A 22431-nucleotide genomic window follows, 5' to 3' on the forward strand; every position below is an offset into this window, starting at 1 on the left:
CTGTCCTGCTCATGTGAGAAGAATTACTCTAAACCGAATGCTTATAGTGTATTATCTAATTTTTGTGGAGAAAGGAGAAGAGAAGATCTGAGAATTCATGTGAAAATCGTCCCCTCCTCCCAAAGTTGTTTTCCTGTTATAGATAGATGATATGAAAATAGCACACACTGGGGCGTGATTCAGCTTGAAACTGGGAGAGGATTGAAATAAACCTGTGGTGATACTGAAGTTGCACTAAGGGACAGTAACAAGTAAATTTGAAAATTCAGGCATTGAGAAGTTACAAAATGTTGACCTTGGGGTTTTCTGTGTGCTGTACCGGGCAAGAACTCTCCTTGCAGCCTGTGGTGAACAGCTGTTCAACAGCAGGCTTTCTTTTAATCTGCTTGCATGATGTGCTCAGGTGCTAGTAGCATATAATGATTATGCAGACTTACTAGTGTTGTTGTAGGTGGTTAGGTGCCTGCTTCCAGGATGATGTGCTTGAACGGCATTTTCTTCTGAATGAGGAGCTTTTAAATCTGAATAGGAGTAAACTAGGTGTGATAGTTGAAGGAAAGCATTCCTGAAGAGTATTCAATCCATGTGCTCTCTGGTTTTTGATTAGCTGTGTTTAATTTGTATTCTGTCAGTTTAGTGCACACAGGCTGTTCTGAAATCTGGATTGGTTGTGACCTCTCATCTCCTGTATCTATAAATAATGCAGACTAACTCAGAATACTGCAGTACCTCCCCTAGCAGGTGAAGTTGCTTTTACAGCATGAAATTCTGCCATTGCCTGTTTTCTAGAGGATGCTGAGTTTGAAGTGCTGACATTTAACTTCAGAGCACTGTGTGCTGGGCCCAGAGTATACAAAGGATCTCCTGAGGGGGGATGCCGACAAATCTGTTTCCTCTACTTATTGGATATGATTTCAGGGAAGATGTTTCTTGCTGTGCAGGAAATATTTTTCTGGGGAGAGGCATTTTCTAATGTGATATGATGATGGATTAATTTCTTCTCAGTGTTGAGAAGAAGTGTTGAAGTGATCAACACTCAGATTTATAATTACGATTCAGCAGCAAAATTTAATTTCTTTTAATGTGGAAAAGATTGAGAACTGCTGTTTTATTGTAACTAGTGGACTTTTCTAGTAGAACAGTAATTTCTGTGATTCTCAGTGCAGCTCCCTGACTATTGTTTAATTTTACTTACTTCCCCATTGTATATTTGTTGAAGATTATGTACAATTAGGATGCATCAGTGCAAAATTTCCCCCCTTATTGTAGGTTTAAACCCACTGGTAATAGCTTTGCTTACCACCAAAACAAGCTTAACTGTCTGTATCACATGACCAGCGTGTGCCTGCGGGATCTGGCCTGGCTTTATGGAGTCTGAGGATCTTTCTTGGTTTAAGAAAATGTTGCTGTTTTGCCGATGAACCAGGATCTTGCCACTTAATTAGTTACTGGCTTTGAATTACGAAGTGTGAAATGGTGTTCTGCAGCAGTCTCACTTTGGCAGGTTTTACTCTATAGTACCGCTACATTCATTGTTGATTGTAGATTACTATTCACAAACCATTATAGTAAAATTACATGAGTTATATTGAATAATACTCTCTTTACTGTGGCTATACAGCTTACTTGGTTCTGATTTCTTTAGTGATGTGCACAAGACCATCGGCTTCTACACAGAAGTGCTCCATAATTAATTTTAGGTTGAATTTAGATGTCTGAAGTGGATAGTAATTGCCATAATTTCACTTCATTGTGTACCTCTTGCAGTGATCTGTGGTAATATGTGAATACTTTTGCCTTAAGCTTTAATTAATGAAAATATTTTTTAATGTATTTTGTATTTAGGTAGTAATAAGATTCTTAAAAAAACCCAATATTTTAAAGAGGGTCTCAGATATTTTTTGTGTTGTTCAGTTTTGTGTTGTTGATATAGCATAGATCATTTCTACTGCATCACTGTATTCATAGATTCATAGAATGGTTTGTGTTGGAAGGGACCTTGGAGATCATCTAGTTCCAATTCCCTTGCCATGAGCAGGGACACCTTCCCCTAGACTAGGGTGCTCAAGGCTTCATCCAGTCTGGCCTTGACTACTGCAGGAGAGGAGATGTCCAAGGCCTCCTTTTTTCCCTGTGATCAGTCACTCAATATTATTCTCATAATTACTGATTTAATCATTGGGAAGTTATGGAAGTATTTGTTGTAATTGGATTTAAGACAAGTGGGCACTTGAGGCTGTTCCATTGTAAATACTTCTAGTGTGCCTATATGGTGCTTCTTGAAATACTGTTTGGAAACGCCCCAAGCAATTGCTTCTCTGCAAAAGAAAGGTGATACTTAGCAATCTTATGTATCTGGACTCTGTCTTAAAAAGTACCCCCTGAGTATTCTAAAGCTGGTTTGATAGAAGATGTTTTGATGTGTTAGTCTTAACACTTTCAGACATTATCTTCTGTAATTTAATTCTGTTTCTTTCAAATTAATTCATTTGTAGATGTGATGCAGATCCATCTGCCCTAGCCAAATATGTTCTGGCGTTGGTAAAAAAGGATAAAAGTGAAAAGGAACTGAAAGCACTATGTGTTGATCAGCTGGATGTATTTCTTCAGAAAGGTATGGCCTTTGACATAAAGATTAAATCTGACTAAAAAGATTGTCACGTTTCATTCATTCAGACAATCTTAGCACAGAGTCATGCATTTATTTCTTTATTAGCTTCATTACTTCTAACCTTGAAGTAACTTTGTTTTAAAAATCAGTTGTATGTGGATATAAAGGGTATGTTTTATATCTGTCTGTATTCCTGGAAGAATATTCTGAACGTCAAAAGAGTTAATGCCGTAAATGTTGGGAGCTCTGTATATCTTCCAGAAGTAGTCTTCCAGATGTTTTAATGTGAGACATTATCTAATGTCTCAAGGATTGAAAACTTTTTTGAAACATTATTACTGACATATTTCTTGACTCTGTAAATGTTCTTTTTAAAATTATCATTTCATACAATCACGTAATTTAACTTTCTGTTGAATGCTAATTTTGGAGGTGTGGATGGCAATGTTTTATTTATTAAACCAGCAAATTTTTGCTGAGGTTTTGAGTAACGGATGCTTGTACACTCTTGACTTTTAGAAACTCAGATATTTGTGGAAAAACTGTTTGATGCTGTGAATACAAAAAGTTATCTACCTCCACCAGAACAACCGTCATCAGGAAGCTTGAAAGTAGAATTTTTTCAGCATCAAGAAAAAGAGACAAAAAAAGAAGAGGTAGGTGTTGTTTTGGGGCGGGGTTTTGGGGGGTTTTATTCATGTCTTTTTTCCTTGTCCCTGTAGTTTTCTTACATGGTTCAACCTTTATTACTTTATTAATAATAGTCCCAAAAGTTACACTATAGTAGTAAAATATGACAGAAGATTTGAGTACTGCTGCACAATTTTTCTCAATCTAAATGAGTGCTTCAAAAGAAAGCCAAACCGGTTCTGACTAGGCAGATGGAAATAAAGTTACTAAGTAGCATATCAATTTCAGTGCAGCCTATATTATTTGTTTGCTGGAAATTGCTGTTGTGGTTATGATACCCTTTAATTCAGCGTAAATCCAGTCTGCCATTGCAAGTGGCAGTGCTTGTTCCTTCATGTGCTTGATTCTGACACAAGTGTTCAAGTAGTTCTTTGAGCCAGAAGAGGCTTTTCCTTTTCAGCAGCAGCCTAGGTTTTGCTTCATGGGACTGTTTGCAGGTCCTGCCTCACCAACCTGATCTCCTTTTATGATCAGGTTACCCGCCTGGTGAATGTGGGGAAGGCTGTGGATGTAGTCTACTTGGACTTCAGCAAAGCCTTTGACACTGTCTGCCACAAGAAGCTCCTAGCCAAGCTGGCAGCTCATGGTTTGGACAGATTCACTCTGTGCTGGATCAAGAACTGGCTGGATGGCAGAGCTCAGAGAGTGGTGGTGAATGGTGCCACGTCCAGTTGGCAGCCAGTCACAAGTGGTGTTCCCCAAGGATCAGTGCTGGGCCCAGTCCTGTTCAATATCTTTATTGATGATCTGGACGAGGGCATTGAGTCCAGCATCAGTAAGTTTGCAGATGACACCAAGCTAGGAGCAGGTGTTGATCTGTTGGAAGGTAGGAGAGCCCTGCAGAGGGACCTGGACAGGCTGGATGGGTGGGCAGAGGCCAATGGGATGAGATTTAACAAGGCCAAGTGCAGGGTTCTGCACTTCGGCCACAATAACCCCAAGCAGCGCTATAGGCTGGGGACTGAGTGGCTGGAGAGCAGCCAGGAGGAAAGGGACCTGGGGGTACTGATAGATAGTAAGCTGAAGATGAGCCAGCAGTGTGCCCAGGTGGCCAAGAGAGCCAATGGCATCCTGGCCTGCATCAGGAACAGTGTGGCCAGTAGGACAAGGGAGGTTATTCTTCCCCTGTACTCAGCACTGGTCAGGCCACACCTTGAGTACTGTGTCCAGTTCTGGGCCCCTCAATTCAAGAAAGATGTTGAGGTGCTGGAACATGTCCAGAGAAGGGCAACAAAGCTGGTGAGGGGCCTGGAACACAAATCCTATGAGGAGAGGTTGAGGGAACTGGGCCTGTTTAGCCTGGAGAAGAGGAGGCTCAGGGGTGATCTTATTACTGTCTACAACTACCTGAAGGGACATTGTAGCCAGGTGGGGGTTGGCCTCTTCTCCCAGGTAACCAGCAATAGAACAAGGGGACACAGTCTCAAGTTGTGCCAGGGTAGGTATAGGCTGGATGTTAGGAAGAAGTTTTTCACAGAGAGAGTGATTTCCCATTGGAATGGGCTGCCCAGGGAGGTGGTGGAGGCACCGTCCCTGGGGGTCTTCAAGAAAAGACTGGATGAGGCACTCAGTGCCATGGTCTAGTTGACTGGCTAGGGCTGGGTGATAGGTTGGACTCGATGATCTTGGAGGTCTCTTCCAACCTGGTTGATTCTATGATTCTATGATTCTATGATTCTATGAACCATGATCTGAAACAGGTAACCTGCTGATGAGGAAAAGACCTCGCTGTGTCAGTTGTTCACTATTCATGTCTTCCCAGATCTGTCACTTCACCTTAGTACAGATTTTTGTTCACTTGTAACAAAAGCAGAAGTATTTTCAGTGTTGCACAGTAAAGACTGCTTATTCTCCTTTATTTTCTCCTAATCTGTGTTTTGAGTATTCATAGAAATAAAAATCTGATATGTTATGAAGATTCTTTAATTGCATTAGGTCAAAAATGCTGGTTTGGTTCAATGATACTGCTGATTTTGCTCAGCCTTTTGAGGTTTTGGTTTTATCTAACTGTACAGAAGTCTCCATTATAGTGTACTCATATTTTGATCCAATAAATGTATTTGAAATTCAGATAGTTAAAGAGGAAGAGCGAGAGAAAAAGTTTTCTAGAAGGCTAAATCACAGCCCGCCGCAGTCAAGTTCTCGCTACAGAGATACCAGGTAAGAAATTTTGCTTAAACTCTTGTCTAATGAGAGTAAAAGAATGGATTTGGATTTTTATGATGTTTCTAAATCAACTATTTTCTTTCTCTATCGTCACTTAGTAAGCCTAAAAATAAGATTGTATGCTGTCATGCACATGAGTTAAATGAGTGAGTGAAGTCTAAACTGAGTTGTGCACAGCTATCACATTTGACTTCTATGATGCTGTTTTGTGTTAGGTTTTTGGTTTATAACACTTACTCTGCTCAGTATTGAGACTGAATTGTGATAATTTTAATTTTGAACTTTCCCCTCAGTAAGTGTTACCATTTTTGTCTTTTCAACTTGGGAAGCACAGCATCAGTCAGAAAAGGGATTTAATGCGTTTTAAAATCTTACAGATCATGAAGTAAAATGCATAAAGCAAATTAAAGAATTCAGAAAGTCTTCTCAGAAGAAAGGAAGGGCCATAGTAGCTTTTCTCTGATTTTCAATTGCTGTTTCTTGAGGGTTTTAATGGTGGTTAAGGTTTTAAAATACAGCTTCATACTTCTTGTCATTTTATTGCAAAATTCCTTGTTTAGAAGCCGTGATGAGAGGAAAAAAGATGAACGTTCTCGGAAGAGAGATTATGATCGAAACCCTCCCAGAAGAGACTCCTATAGGGATCGATACAACAGGAGAAGAGGGAGGAGTCGAAGTTACAGCAGAAGTCGAAGTAGAAGCTGGAGCAAAGAGAGATTGCGGGACCGGGATCGAGACCGGAGTAGAAGCCGGAGTAGAACACGAAGCAGAGGTACCAACAGTTGGTCTCTAAAATACGGTGAATGTCGCCTACAAAATTTAGACACTAAACTTATCAAGATGTACCAGAATTTCCTCTGTCATTCTTGTTACTTAGTTCAAATTCAGCTTGGTTTTTCTATGGAAATAAGGGTTATGTGATGATGTTTTCAATGTTTCTTTTCTACTCTTTCCTTCTGTTCTTCTCTGATTCCTTTGACTGTGTTGGCCACTTTGAAGCAATGTTGTAAGAGGAGAGAAGCAGAAAAATCTAAGTTAATTACATTGCATTTGGTTTTAGGAAACTCAGCATCTGATGTGGGAAGATACAGAAATTAATACCTATGTACAGAGGTAGAACTGGCAGAAGTTAACATGTTTGGCAGCAAATGACCTATCAGACAGAAAAACACAGCTCCCCTCTTTTCAGCTTGTTCTTTTCTGGGCATTATAGGGAGGGGCTGAAATTGTCAAAGTAAATATTTGCATATACACTTATCTGTCAGACTTAAGGCTTCAGTACATAGGGTTTTCAAACCAAACTTCTTTAAAAACAAAGCTCTTTATTCAGCAGAAAAGAATGCCCCTCCCCACCCAGTAGTTATTACTGATACATTGGAAAAGAGCATTGAGAGTAATTTTTTATCTTGGCTCCGTCTTAGACAGTATAGATAGAAACATAGTCTGATTTAAGTCTCCTGTGTATTATTTTTCTTTCCGTAGAATGGACCTTGGTAACACAGCCTTAAAAGCAGGAATGCAGAGCAGATACATCCAAACAACTCAGGAAGCAGCAAGTTAAAGAATATGTAGTGGTTTAACTGAAAGATTACAATGTAACTAAATCTTAAAGGTTGTTTTACATGAACTGCAATGATTGTATCTTCCAGTGTCTTAGAGTTAAAAAAATACTTCTTTTTCTAAGCACATGAAGGAAAGCCTGCTTTACCCACACAGCTGCTGTACTTAATATATCTTTGTTGGTGTCCTTTTAATGTGGGGTTGAGTCTACCAGATGCCTTGTCTTATGACAGAACTCTTCCTTCTTAATATGAATACATAACCATTTATTTGATCATAATATTAGAAAATCAAGATAGTAATATGTATTCAGAATAAAAGGTCATGCTACTGCTGTATTTATACAGGAGTGTTCCACAACTGTCAGGCACTCTTACTTCTCCAGTCATGACAATGCTTTACATGTCATAAATATATGCATTTGAATGCAGAGGTAAACAACAGTCTTGGATCATTACATATGTGTAACTTTTACAGTATTCCCTTTTTTCAGAGTAGCTTTCCATATGAAAGTACATCAGTACAGAAAATGTGCTCTGCTTGAAGTGAAATAGGTATTTTAAAATTACCCAGTGTCTGACTGTGTACTTGAAGATTGTTACTTTTCTGTTTAAACCTTTGGAACAGAGAATCATGAAATAGTAGAAGTTGGAATAGACCTCGGAATGTTATATGTTCCAACACCACTTCTCAAAGCAGATTGCAGTTGAAGTAGGTTGCCTAGAATCTTATCCAGTTGGGTTGTAAATAACTCTGATGATGGAGACTGCAGGCACTCTGGGCAACCTGTACAGCATTTCAATTAACATTTTTATATTCTGAGGTTTATTAATGTGAAGCTACTTAACACAGGCTAGTGGCAGCTTCTGTTGAAAATGTGCAAGAGAAATCCTTCAGTGTAACATTGTTGCCTTTTTTTGTGTGTTTGTTTCTTGCAGAAAGGGATTTGGGAAAGCCAAAATATGATATAGACAGGACAGATCCTTTAGAGAACAATTATACTCCAGTTTCTTCTGTGACAAATATTTCATCTGGCCACTACCCTGTCCCTACACTGAGCAGCACTATTACTGTTATTGCTCCTGCTCATCATGGAAATAACACTACTGAAAGTTGGTCGGAGTTCCATGAAGAGCAACTGGACCACAACTCCTATGGAAGACCTCCACTGCCAAAGAAACGCTGTCGAGATTATGATGGTAAGTCTGTGTTATTGCTTCCTGCAACTGTGATAGGCCTCTTTCTGAAAAAAAAGAAGAGGTAATTTCTTTATCTCCTTTAAGACAGTCATTTTTGTATTACACAATTCTTGAATGCAAACTTTGCCTCATTTTTTATTAACTTAGATTTTCTTTATTAGTGTTTAAGTTTTTTTAGTTGGAAGAATTATTTTATGAGGATGAAAAGCAGCATATACGTATATATACACCCAAAAGTTAATAATCCAGTATTACCCAGATTTTATGTGATATGTCCCAGCCAAATGCTGTTTGATAGTTTTGACAAAGAGGAACACCTTAGTGACCCAATATTTTTTTATTTTATCCAGTTGAAGGGTAGTTTTAACTAGGAAGATCTAAAGCCTGCAACTTCACAGGCTCATGTTAACTCATATTTTCTGTGTAGAAGTTTCTTAAGTACAAAAACCCTCCCAAATTTGTGTCTTGAGCTATTAATTTGTGTATCTTGTGCCAGAATTTGCACAAGAGGCTGCTGCAGTTGGCAGTGAAGACACTAGCTAAATTCAGCTAATCAACTTGTTGGCTCAGAAGAGTTTACATTTCCTCCTGTATTTTTTTTCTGAATGTTGGTGGGTTTTGTATTTGTTGTTGTTGTTGCTTACCACGGTGACTAATTTAAGATCTAGGCCAATTTACATTCAGAATTCTGATTGGAACGGGTTAATTTTGTTAGCAAAAAAAGCGAAAGGCTGAGATCTCATGTGTTGGCAGAGTTGTAGGTGGAAAGAATTGTTTTTCCAGTATAAGGCACAGCAGTATTATGGAGCAAGTACAGTTGTGAAAGTTTTTTTTGAAGTTTTCTTCTGATGCAGGCTGAGCTGCAGACAGTTGTGTCATAGTCTCCCAGCTCTACAGCTTTTTAGAAAGGAACAAAATGTGCAGGCTAGTATACTCTTGGAGTAACATTACCAGGGATTACATCTTTAACAGTCTGCCTTTTAAGCATACATCTGAGTATGAAGCAAATGGTAATGGTGGAAAAACTTGATGTAGTTGTCATCACATTTTTACTGTTTGCCGTTCCCCCCGACTCTGTTTCTAACTTATTGAAACCTCTCAGTAGATGTCTCTTCCTTTTTCTTTTCTCATGGCTATTTGTGTCTTCTAAATTCATAAGATCATCTCTCACTTCTGTGGCTAGCTGGCTTCAACATGATGTTCTTCCTAGCTATGTTTTCACTCTTTCTCTGCAGAACTTAGTTGTAGCCAGGTGGGGATTGGTCTCTTCTAGACAACCAGCAATAGAACAAGGGGACACAATCTCAAGTTGTGCTGGGGGAAGTATAGTCTGGGTGTTAAGAGGAAGTTCTTCACAGAGAGAGTGATCGGCATTGGAATGGGCTGCCCAGGGAGGTGGTGGAGTCACCATCCCTGGAGGTGTTAAAGAAAAGCCTGGATGAAGCATTTTGTGCCATGGTCTGGTTGATTGGCCAGGGCTGGGTGCTAGGTTGGACTGGATGATCTTGGAGGTCTCTTCCAACCTGGCTGATTTTATGATTTGAAATTACCTCTCTTCAGCAAGTTATAGAACATGTAATAGAAAGTACTCCTCAGCATCCTGCTTTGAAAGTGGACACTCAGCTTGCTTTCTGTTTTACCAGAAGTTGTTTTGGGCTTGTCCCTCATATTGCATTATATTGTATTGGGTTTTTCTTGGCTGCTGCTGCTGAACAGATAAATCATAGGTTTAACTTGGAAGGGACCTTTAAAAGTCATCTAGTTTCAACCCCTTTGCAGTCAACAGGGAAATCTTCAACTAGACCAGATTGCTCAGAGCTCCATCCAGTCTGACCTGAAGTGTTCCCAGAGATGAGGTATCCACTGCCTCTCTGGGGCAGCCTGTTGTAGTATTTCGGCACCTCCACTGTTTTTAACATAGTGCATCCTGCACTCACTCTGGCGCTTGCTGTCGCTTTCTCTTGCTCTGGCTCACTCTCACAGTTGCTCACTCTGGCTCTCTCTCTATATATACATATATATTCTAAATCCACTCTCCTTTAGATGAAAGCCATTAGTCCTTGTGCTGTCATTGCAGGCCCTATTACTAAGTCTGTCCCCATCTTTTTATCAAGTAATAGAACTAGAAGAAATGTGCCGATTGTGCCGGTAAAGGTTTAGATTGGATATTAGGAAATTTTTCTTCATGGAATGAGTAGTCTGGCATTGGAATTGGCTGCCTAGGGAGCTGGTGGAGTCACCTTCCCTGGAGGTGTTAAAAATGTGTGGATGTGGCACTTCAGGACGTGATTTAGTGGTCATGGTGGTGTTAGGTCGACAGTTAGATGCAATATTTGAGGTCTTCTCTAACTGAAACACTTCTGCAATTCTTCTAGGCCCACTTCAAATACCTGAAGGCTGCAGTAAGGTTTCCCTGGGGCCTTCTCTTGTCCAGGCTGAAAAATATCAACACTCAGCCGTTCCTCACAGGAGAGGTGTTGCAGTCCTCTGATCATTTTTGTGGCCCTCCTCAGGACCCACTCCAGTGTCTTGCATATTAAGGGAAAAGAAGTGAATGTATATTCAATTTGATTTGTACAGGTGTATTTCCTATTTACAAGTATGTGTATATTCATACATTTCTACACACACAGGCACAAATACAACATGTATTATATAAATAACAGAAATATTCTCATATGTAATCTCATTAAGCGATGGCAAAATATTTCTTACCAAAATAATTACAGAAGAGAAAAAAAGAGCTGAAAGAAGTTTTTTCATGTTAGAATTTTCTAATACTAACTTCAGTCTTTAATAGAGTTTTTCAGTGCAGATATCTGCACTTCTTACTTAGAAACCCTTCATCTTTCACTTACACAGTTTGTTACAATTCAGTGCAGGATTATTTTTTTGAGAAAAATTTGACTCCTGTATTTGTTCTGCAATAATGTCACTGCAGTCTCTGTGTGCTGGCTGTTAAACAGTTGATTCCATTTTCTAATATAAATTTCTGCTGTATGTGAAGCTTTTAATTTACAAACTATTGCATTACACATAGAATTTCTCATATCTGATGTGATGGTTTGGGTGTTAGCCACCCCCCCATGCACTTAAGAAAATCACCCAGACTAGACTCAGCCAATCTGGAAATTAAAGAGTGAAGCTATATTTACAGCTTTGCACAATATCCAAGCAGGTATTTACAATATCTGTTCAGCTAGAGACAGACATAGACAAGGTAAAAAGTAATGCAGAAACACAACAGCCCTCCCAGAAAACAGAGTCCCTGGGGGGGCTCCTAACCACCCTTCCACCTCCTTCCCACCTGTCTACCTTACCCCTGACTTTGCCTTACGTTCATAGTGAGTTTGGAGAGTTGGCTGGTAGGGTTAGGAAGCAGAAGGATTATTCACACAGATGGTTAGAGAGAGAGAAGTTCATGCAGCCCCAGAGGCCAAGAGAGCTCTGTTATCTATGTTTGTGTTCTTGTTTTTATCAATCTCAGCAAGCCTATGAGTGAAGTAGACACCACCATTGTTTCCTTTTCACAGCCTGTAATCTAATTCTTCTCACAAAATATCCCAGCCAGACTTGAACTAGCACATCTGCTCTGAATCAAAGTACAGCTATTGAATACTAACAACAGTTCCTTTTGATTTTGATGTTTCAGAAAAGGGTTTCTGTATGAGAGGAGACATGTGCCCTTTTGATCATGGAAGTGATCCAGTAGTAGTAGAAGATGTGAATCTTCCTGGCATTCTGCCTTTTCCAGCACAACCCCCTGTTGTTGAAGGACCACCTCCTCCTGGACTTCCTCCCCCTCCCCCAATTCTGAGTCCTCCTCCTGTTAATCTTAGACCTCCGGTACCTCCACCAGGCCCCTTACCACCTAGCCTTCCGCCTGTAACAGGTAATGAAACAAGACTAAGGTGTATTTTTCAGTAGTAAGGACTGGATGTTCCTTGGCTTGAATGTAGTGAAGAATGCTATTTTAGGAATGCCAGCTGTGTTTCAGCAAGTTGTAATATGTGCTACTGTGGCATGGCTTGTCTCAGAATGGATTTTTTGGTAACTACTGCAAAGTTGGTTTTGTAGAATTTACATAGGAATCTCGAATGTGGTGGTTTAATTGTGTTCAAGTTAAAGCATGGCATGGCAAAACTCAGTTCCTTGAGTTCTGAATTGCCTGCAAGTAAATAAAATTAGAGAAGAAGGGAAGATCCTGAAAACAGCAGACCAGATGATCTTTGAGATCTCTTTCAGCCAGATAATGCTATGTGATTCTGTGATATTTGGCATTTTATTTGCAATAATAAAAGGGAATTCATGACTACATCAAGTGTACACCTGAAAATGTAGTTTGCAGTTAAGTTAAAAACAAAAATTGTAACTAAGAAAAGATTCTCCAGGAGAAGCACTTTCGTTGGAAAGTACTTGGACTCGAGCACTAAAAATTATTTGTGTGACTAGATCTCATTTATAAAGTAGTTTAGTATTCTTTTCCCTTATGTGGTTTAAAAACTATACTGTTACTTCTATGTGATCAGTCCTTTGTCTTATTTTTTATTAACTAAGATGTTCCACCTGCTGAAAATACTCAACAATACATTGATATTTGATATTGCAGTTTCTTAAACTGTTATAATTTCCAGTTGATAGTATATTTAAGTAAGGTCTGAATATATTTATTTCACTTAATACAGAGTAACTTGCTGGAGTGATGTGTTCTGCCTCAGATGCTATTTCCAGTTACGTGTGGAATGTCCAGATATGTGACTTGGTATCTTTTTCTGGTGGTTTTGAAAAATTTAGTGGATGATCAAGCTTGAAAATTTAGCTTTGAAAGTGAAAGTGTCCTGTTAACTGTTAGAAAGCCAAACCAACCAAAAAACTCCCTCAGTGTTAAGAAGGATCCATGTAACTTTCCATGAGAAGATTAAGTTGGTTACTGTCATGGCAGAATTTTTTTGTACACCACTAAAACCAGCATTTGTTTCTTTTCAAAGGTTTTATGGAACATTAAATGTCTTGCGTTGGTAAGGCGAAAGACTGTGTTGGCAATTAAATTGTGCTTACAGAAAGCAGGTATTTGAAGAAATGTTAAACTCTTCAAATGCTTTTCTGTGAGTTGAGTCATTTGCTGCTCTGCTAGGGATTATTCCGTATGAATGAGTAACGTAGCATCATGTCTGTCTGCATGCTCTGGCTCTCCCGTTATTTTAAAAGAGCCTTGAAAACGTTTCAGATCAATTCCCTGTGAATTGAGTGTAGTGCAAGCCTGGTGGATAATAAATGAGTGTGTTGTTTTCCTTTGGCTTTGACAGGACCACCCCCTCCACTTCCCCCATTGCAGCCTGCTGGAATGGATGCCCCCCCAAACTCAGCAACTAGCTCAGTTCCTACTGTTGTTACAACGGGTATTCATCACCAGCCGCCTCCTGCTCCACCCTCTCTTTTTACAGCAGGTGTAGTACTGAGGCTTTGCCCACAAGGTTTGCTAAATAGAATAACATTGATTTCATATTACACTGTACTTTTTAGAGTTTGTAATTTCATATTTTGGGAGAATGTTTGTGTCATTTGAACTGTGACAATAATGTAGCACTTTTTATAAGTTGGGCCAGAAGTAAAATTTGCAAGTAGACTGTGAATCTTATCTGTGGAATAATATTTGCATTGTGTTTAAGGAGAAACTTTGACATGGCAGTTTCTTAGGATAATTCTTATACAGCTCTTCCATTTTAACTGTGTTGTGTAATTAAATGAAATATTATGTTTGAAACTTTAGGGGTCTTAACTGCAATATATTTTAATTAGACAATGTCCTTTGTTACCAGAAACGTATGACACAGATGGCTATAATCCAGAAGCTCCAAGTATAACAAATACTTCAAGACCTATGTACAGACATAGAGTACATGCCCAAAGACCAAATTTGATAGGACTCACATCAGGTGATATGGATCTACCACCCAGAGGTATGCTTTCAAAGCCACACTTGTTTAGTTCAGCTGATTTCCTTACATTAATGTAGGTTGAGACAATTTTCAGAGAATATCATACTGGAAAACATTGCATTTTAAAAATCTGATATTAGAATCAGAGAATTTCTTAGATTGGAAAAGACCTTCAAGCTCATCAAGTCCAGTCATTAGTTTCAAACTGACAGGTCCTTGACTAAACGAATTCCCTCAGCACAACATCTAATCACTATGAATTGCTATGGTTGGAGAGAAGTTTAATAGGAAACTACACTCATAGTTGCATTTTTACGGGTAACATGAAATACTCTGCCAGAGTATTACACAGTTATCGTTGGCTGTAGTAACTGCTCACTTTGACATCTCTTATACAGAAAAATGTTACTGTTTCTGTGTGGAGTCTTGAGATGTTTGCTGCAGAGAGGAGGGAGTATTCTTTACCTGGTAGCACACAGTTACACATGGGAAATCTTGTAGTTCCTGTGGCGCTGAGAAGAATCGGCAGCACACAAAATGAGCAGGGAAGAAGGATAAGAACCCCTGGGGTTTTTAAGTGGTTTTGTTTATATTTCTACATATTTATACTTAATTTCTGTATACTGTATTTGTGGTGATGTATTTTCAAGATTCTTCAACAGGAGCCACTCTCCCACTCCAAAGCTAGGACTTGGGCTTGTCATCTAATAGTAGAATTGGAGGTGTGTGCCTCAGAGTGTTGTGTGGGACATTGCGAATCAGGGAGGGCAGTCACCTTGAAGCAGATACCTTCTGTTACACTCATGTTTTCCATATCTGCGTAGTTACTGTGATGAAATGAAAGCTGTTAGCTATTTTGATCTGTCACAGCATTTGCTGATAGTTAAGAAGAAAAATCCATGACCAGCATTTGATTCAGTTTAAATAAGGATCATGGTAGTTCCAAAATAAACAATTAGGCTTTTCAGTGCAAATTCAGTGTGAGCAGAATATCTTCTTACAATCACACACAGAAGATACAAAAAGTATTTTAAAATCTTTTTATCTGTTTACAGAAAAACCTCCTAATAAAAGTAGTATGAGAATAGTGGTAGATGCTGAATCCAGGAAGAGAACAATTGGTGCAGGGGATGGTGGAGTTCCTACAAAGAAGACTTGGTTTGACAAGTGAGTGATCATTAACAGAAGCTTGGCTTAATACTTGGAACTCTGCAGAGCTTTTTTCTTACAATCTGAAGCGTGGAAGCAAGTTAAATCATGAATAAGCTGGACTGTTTTAAAATAATCACTTGTAGAATTACCTGTCTTAGACTGTCTTCTTTCAAAGGCAGCATAGAAGTTGCTCTGGGTGTTACCAGGGTCTGCTTTCTGAAAGCTGGAACGATCTAAGAAGCAGAGAAGCTGCACTGTGGTGGTTCTTAATGATGACTGATTTTAGTTGTAAATTGCAAATTGCATCAGTGTGGGTTTGGTTTGAATTGCCACTGGCAGAAATACAGGGTGCAGTGCTTAGTGCCAGGTATACCTGGCTGGCAAAAGGTTGGAGGTATTTTAAGAGCTTACTGGGACTGGGGAGAGGCTTAAAGTAATAGTTTGTTGAAACGGTGGGGACATGCTGTACTGTAGGTTAGAAACAGTTTTTGTAGAGAAGCAATGTGGAGGTCAGGACAGAAGCAAATGATTGTGAATTATCTCCCAGATTTCTGTGCTGGAATAGGCTGAGAGAATCAGTGAGGAAAGTTGCAAGTGTATGGGCCTGTGTGCTGTGTTCTTGTACACGGCACTAAAATTGTATTTTTTAAGTCTACAGATATTTCTGTGTCTCATATACACATGTTCCTCTGTAAACGTGTGCAATCTAACATTGTGTTTGCTAGCTTGCTATGGATTTCTGGCTTGATTTTTTTATTTGTTGCAGGCAAAATTTTAATAGAACAAACAGTCCAGGTTTCCAGAAGAAGGTGCAATTTGGAAACGAAAATACAAAACTTGAACTGAGAAAAGTTCCCCAAGAACTTAACAATATCAGCAAACTTAATGAGCACTTCAGTAAGTTTGGAAACTTAGTCAACTTGCAGGTAAGAGTCAACAAAGAGAAGTCAATATGCTTTGTTTCTCAGCCAGAAAGCAATCCCTGTGATAGAATTGCTTTGTGTTCTCAAAGTAGTGGCAGTTTGTCCATTAGACTTACTTTGTGTTGTGTCTGACTATCCCACGTAATTGGAGAATGATGCAAAAGAGATGCAAAGAGCTAGGGCCTAGCTCAGGCTGATGTTACACGTTGCAGGCTGTATGTTTAATACCAGCATTTCATATCTGGTCTCTGAGCTACTCAATCTGGTGTTTCATCATACTTCATTATCAACAAGTTTCAGATGCTGCCTTGTGGTTTTGGGTACTTTTTTTGTTTGCACTGGGAGGCTGGATGAAGAGGTGTAGTAGAATTTTTGTGTGTGCTGATGCAGTACATAGTAAGCCTACTGTGCTTATCTAAACACTGAAGACATTTAAATTCTTTTAACTGTTCTTAAATATTTCTTACGCCTTTCCATAGTTTATTTAGAATATGAGTGTACTAGCAGGCAATGTAATTCAGTAAGGCAAGTAAAAAAAGTGTGTGGATGTGTCTAGAGGGACAGATGGATATGCAGATAGATATTGTAAGCTATGTTCTTCTTCCAGAACATGTGCTTTTATCCTTTAGAAGTGTCTAAAATAACACTGTAATGTTAAAGGAGGAAACCAAAACAAACTTCATTGTCTACCTCTGATACAAGATAGGACATTCATAAACTGACCTCTGTATTTTATTGTAGTAATTTACTTCTGTGGTGCTTAACTCTTCTCTTTCAAATAACCTCATATTTGCAATTAGAAATAGTGTTTAACTGTTTACAGTATTCTACTCCAGAGCTTTTTTTTTTTGTTTGGGTTATTGTTTTTAACAATTCTTACAGTTTATTAGCTTAATTTTGAGGTTGCTTCATAACACCAGGCTTCTCAAACAGAATGAGTGAGAAATATTTCCCTAATAAAGCTGTGTTGTGTTTAAATTGTAAGCTTTTGAGCCTTGATAAAAGTGATTTTTATGGCAAGACACGAATGAAAATCCTACATGTGGTAAGTTTTGTCCTTCTGTTTTAAATTGCAGGTTGCCTATCAGGGTGATCCAGAAGGTGCCCTTATTCAGTTTGCCACACATGAGGAAGCAAAGAAAGCTATATCAAGCACAGAAGCAGTATTAAATAATCGTTTTATTAAAGTCTATTGGCATCGAGAAGGCAGCGCACCACAGATCCCAACTACCGCGCAGAAGGTAGAGGATCTGTCTTACCTAGAACATTAATGAAAAGTACAATCTTGTAAACACTTGAAGAATGTTTAAAGCAACGGAGGTGAACACTTTCAAAATGGGGAACACTTCACCTAATTATTCTCCTAAAGTTACTCTTTTCTTTGACCTCAGATAGAGGGTTCAGGAGTAGGTTAGTAAGTAAAGAAAACACTTTTGTGACTCGTAGAGAATTTCTCTGTCATCTCATGTGAAGCAAGATCAGTGCTGCTGTCTGCTGAATAACATTTATTTTGCTTTAGCTAATACAATCTCCTATTTCTTCTCATTTCTTTATTCTAAGATAATCTAAATTTTCTTCTAGAAGGTGCTTTTTTCCCCCCAGTTTTCTGTTTTCCTTTACTAGTGAGCATGCACACTGCTGTAGAAAGTAGCGGTAGAATTTGCTTTCCTCAAAGCTACCTATTCGTGTATAGAGGTGTATAGATACAGATATGTAAAGAGAGAAGACAGGCGAACAACAGTTTAAGAGGAGAGCTGTATTCAACTAACTCTGTAGCAATGGATTGGGAACGTTTTACACTTTTAGAGTGGAGAGGGAGCTTCTGATCTGCCTGGTACCTGGTGACAGGACATGTGGAAATGCTGCATCAGAGGAGATTCAGATGTGATATTAGGAAGCATTTCGGTACTGAGGTAGCGGTCAGATGCTGGAACAGGCTTTATAAGGGAGGTAGTTGATGCTCCAGTCCTGTCAATGCTTAAAGAGGCATTTAGCCTTAATATCATGCTTTATTTTGTTCAGCCCTCAAGTGGTCCTGCAATTATGACTAGCTGATCACTGAAGGTCCCTTCCAACTGAACTAGTCTGTTCTATGGTTTTGGACTGAATTGCATAGTGGAGCAGCTGTTGGTAATTGTCATTTGCATAATAGCATTAACAACTTTTTAACCACAGGAAACAGTAGTTACTACTGTGCAGATTAGATTCCTAACTTATGGCTATCCAGGTGAGGTGTGTTAGCAGGTGTAAAAATTCTGTTCAGATGTAAGAGGAAGCTTGGATTCTCCAGCTTCGTGTAGGTTATTGCATACAGAGTCTTGTCGCTTTGCTCCCAGTGTAGCAAGTCCTTCTAAATACTTGGACATCTTGTGTTGTTTGGTTTACTTTCAGTGTGGAACAGCATGGTCTACGCTGAGAAAATGAGGCAGACTGTGAGGAAACATTCATATATTAATATAAACTGATGAAATGAACAAATGAATTATTGGATGATTCTTTCAATTGCTGCTGTAACTAGTGAATTCTTTCATTCTCTGGATGGTGTATGCCATCATTATCATTCAGAATTAATAACCTAGTTCTCCATAGCAGTTCTGCTATATAGGACATTTTAACTGTTGCTGCCCTTTTGTAACAAATACCCCTCTTTTCATCTACAAAATGCAACTGTAACGACACCTATCTACTGTCTCCTAGTTAGCAACCTTTATATTTGAGTTTGGAATCCAGTTTATAAATAACCTTGATGCTTGTTCTGAACTCGTGCTACTCAAAAATGTGCTTTCTAAGCTTGACTTCCATCTCATCGGCCAGAAGAGGGCAGAGGAGTATGCCATTTACCTTCACACAAACATTGCCTCTTGAGGCTAGCTTGAACGGTTACTGCCATCAGCTTACTTGCCGATTACGTATGCAGTAATAACTGTGTAGTTCCAAAGATCTGATCTGTACAAAAGCCTTGCAGCTTTTAGTGATACTAACTAGCTGTCACACTGCTTGTGGCAAGTTAACAGGATCATAGAATTTCTTAGATTGAAAAAGACCTTCGGGATCATCGAGTGCACTACATAAAGAGTCAGCATAACGTTCCCAGTCCCGTGAAGCATTTGTTCCTGCCATCAGGTGAAACAGTTGCAAAATGGAAGGAAGAAGTGTAAAGCTGAATGCCACTGCAGTAGTTTCATTGTGTGTTTTTTGAACTATATATGTAGCATCCTTTTGTTGTTAATGTTACAATGTGCTTTTTTTGGGGGTGGGGTGGTGTTACAGGTCATACAGCCCTTAGTTCAGCAACCTAGTCTACCAGTAGTGAAACAATCAGTCAAGGAGCGATTAGGTCCAGTACCTGCAAGTAATATTGAGCCTGCAGAAGCACAGAGTGCCAATACAGAAGTCACTCAGGTATGTATGGTAATCAAAAAATCAGTTGCATGTTTTTCTTTCTGCAGTAGGTTGCATAGTGTATGAATGTGTTATGGTTACCCATAATGCACATACACATATACTACTTGTAAGTGCATCTAGTTTGCTTGTGAGTGGTGTTTTAATAGTAACATTTTCTTCAGTGCTATCGTAGTACTTAATTTTTAGTATCATAACTTCATAGTTTAAAAAACAAAACCAAACAAAAAAAGCTCCACAAAAAAAAAGAACCCAAACAAAACAACAGCAGCACAAAAACCTGCAAAACAATGTAAGACTCTGAAAAAGACAATAATCATAGAATCGTAGAATCAGGCAGGTTGGAAGAGACCTCCAAGCTCATCCAGTCCAACCTAGCACCCAGCCCTATCCAGTCAACCAGACCATGGCACTAAGTGCCCCAGCCAGGCTTGGCTTCAACACCTCCAGGGACAGCGACTCCACCACCTCCCTGGGCAGCCCATTCCAATGCCAATCACTCTCTCTGACAATAACTTCCTCCTAACATCCAGCCTAGACTTCCCCTGGCACAACTTGAGGCTGTGTCCCCTTCTTCTGTTGCTGGTAGCTTGGGAGAAGAGCCCAGCCCCAGCTGGCTACAGCCTCCCTTCAGGTAGTTGTAGACAGCAATGAGGTCTGTCCTGAGCCTCCTCTTCTGCAGGCTGCACACCCCCAGCTCCCTCAGGCTCTCCTCACAGGGCTCTGCTCCAGGACCCTTACCAGCTTCGTTGCCCTTCTCTGTACACATTCCAGTATCTCAACATCTCTCTTGAATTGAGGAGCCCAGAACTGGACACAGCACTCAAGGTGTGGCCTGAGCAGTGCTGAGTACAAGGGCAAAATAAGCTCCCTTGTCCTGCTCACTACACTGTTCCTGATCCAGGCTAGGATGCCATTGGCTCTGCTGCCCACCTGGGCACACTGCTGCCTCATCTTCAGCTCCTCTCTACCAGCACCCCCAGTTCCTCTCTGCCTGCCTCCTCTCAGCCACTCTGTCCCCAGCCTGTAGTGCTGCTTGGCGTTGCTGTGGCAAGAGTGTAGAACCCTGCACTTGGCCTTGTTCAATCTCATCCCCTTGGCCTCTGCCCACCCATCCTGCCTGGCAGGGTCCTTCTGCAGCGCTCTCCTACCTTCCAAGAGATCCACAGCTGCTCCTAGCTTGGATAGGATACAACTTTCTGTGATTCATGCCTACAAAGAGCAGATAATACAACTGAAGGGCACTGAAAAGGGTATGTACAGGTAGCCCTTTGTTAGATATCATGTCATAGACTTCTTTTAAAAGAAGCATAGTATTTGATTCTATGTAGCTTAGTATTTGATTCTAAATACGACTTCATCTATTAGGCTTTAGGAAGAAGTTCTTTAATATGAGGGTGGTGAGAGACTGGAATGTGTTACCCACAGAAGGTGGAGGCATCCCATCCCTGGAAGTGTTTCAAGACCAGGCTGGATGAGGCTTTAAGCAACCCCACCTAGTGGGAAGAGTCCTTGCCCATGGGCAGAGGGTTTGAAGCTAGGTCTCTTCAGACTCCAGCCACTCTATGATTTTTTTCTGTCCTGTGACAATATGTCTTATTTATTTATAGATGGCTACTAACTGTAAAATAATATACAATGGTTTCTATGAACTGCTTAAGTATTACTTAGTTTTTTTTGTGAAAAGGTTATGATCAAGTCTGTTTTTTTAATACATTCTGAGCATTTGGAATTATAGAGGAAACAGTAAAATAGAAATAAAGTGTATGTGAACTATTACTGTGTTTGGTTTTTTCCCTTAGAATGTGACTAAATTATCTGTGAAGGACAGACTGGGTTTTGTGTCAAAGCCAGTTACTCCAACAACTGAAAAGGTAAGAGAAAGCCTCGTATTTCTTCCTCTCATATTTAATTTTAATAGAAGAAAAATGTGTAGGCATCAAGTTTGTTTTGGAACTATGAATAAAGTTTTGTTAGAGGCTAGTTCTACAACTTACAGTAATCAAAACTTAGCAGATGGCTAAATGATGATAAAAGAATAAAACATGCTAGGACAGAAGTTGCTGTTCTCTGCATTTTGTTTTAATACAGTAGCTTCTGATTATTTATATATATGTAATATATTATTTATATATATCTATATAAAAAATAACTAGATATGTTCGAGGATCCTGAGTTGATACAAAAATACATTTAATTAGAGAAAAAGCTTTTACACTACTCATGAATCTGTAGAAAGCCTTTATATAAAACCTTTTTTGAGATGAAGATGTCACTTAAAAGATGATGCTGTGAGCATTTACCCACTTGTTTGGTCTTAAAATTTGCAGTACTTGTGAAAAGATAAAAAGTGGAAATCAATCAGTATAGAAAGGATAAAGAAAGGTAAGGTGAGAAAGGTGCACCTGAATTGTGGTTATGAATCAATGTGTTTTGCCCAGTGGATGCAGTCAGAAAATTGTCAGGTTGTTGATGTGTTTACTTCAGTAGGAAAGTTCATGATGCATGTTTCCAGAACTGTCTGGCACCTTAGGGGACAGGATTTCCCCAGTGTTTATAACATTCATTGAGACGACTTGTGGTAAAAAGGCAGCAAGTTTTACCTGGTAACAAGATTCCTCTGCCTAGGTATCTGTCTTTTCTACTGGGGAATTGCCTTGACTTGAAATGAATGCAGCATCCACTGCATTTTCCCCCCTGCCACTTAAGGTACGGCAGTTAATGCATTTAGTGAAAGCTAAGAAAAAACCTCTTCAAAGAGACTGTGCTGTATTTAGCATACAAAGGTA

At 39.4% G+C, this 22431-nt stretch overlaps 1 protein-coding gene across 5 annotated transcripts in view; it reads left to right on the top strand.

Moving 5' to 3' along the window:
• The window catches only part of RBM26 (RNA binding motif protein 26), a 54668-nt gene that overhangs the window by 11614 nt on the left and 20623 nt on the right, over positions 1–22431 (top strand). For 2 of the 5 annotated variants that reach the window (XM_064143914.1, XM_064143919.1), the window contains exons 2-14: positions 2496–2614; positions 3131–3267; positions 5373–5461; positions 6028–6266; positions 7966–8226; positions 11879–12118; positions 13533–13700; positions 14046–14186; positions 15221–15332; positions 16084–16243; positions 17317–17481; positions 19511–19642; positions 21445–21516. In XM_064143914.1, coding sequence (XP_063999984.1) covers positions 2496–2614; positions 3131–3267; positions 5373–5461; positions 6028–6266; positions 7966–8226; positions 11879–12118; positions 13533–13700; positions 14046–14186; positions 15221–15332; positions 16084–16243; positions 17317–17481; positions 19511–19642; positions 21445–21516 — 2035 coding nt within the window. The remainder of the gene's footprint in view (positions 1–2495; positions 2615–3130; positions 3268–5372; positions 5462–6027; positions 6267–7965; positions 8227–11878; positions 12119–13532; positions 13701–14045; positions 14187–15220; positions 15333–16083; positions 16244–17316; positions 17482–19510; positions 19643–21444; positions 21517–22431) is intronic. The other 3 variants (XM_064143917.1, XM_064143916.1, XM_064143918.1) reach the window with 3 other exon arrangements.

The sequence above is a fragment of the Pogoniulus pusillus genome, chromosome 5 (genome assembly GCF_015220805.1).
Source record: "Pogoniulus pusillus isolate bPogPus1 chromosome 5, bPogPus1.pri, whole genome shotgun sequence".
NCBI lineage: Eukaryota > Metazoa > Chordata > Aves > Piciformes > Lybiidae > Pogoniulus > Pogoniulus pusillus.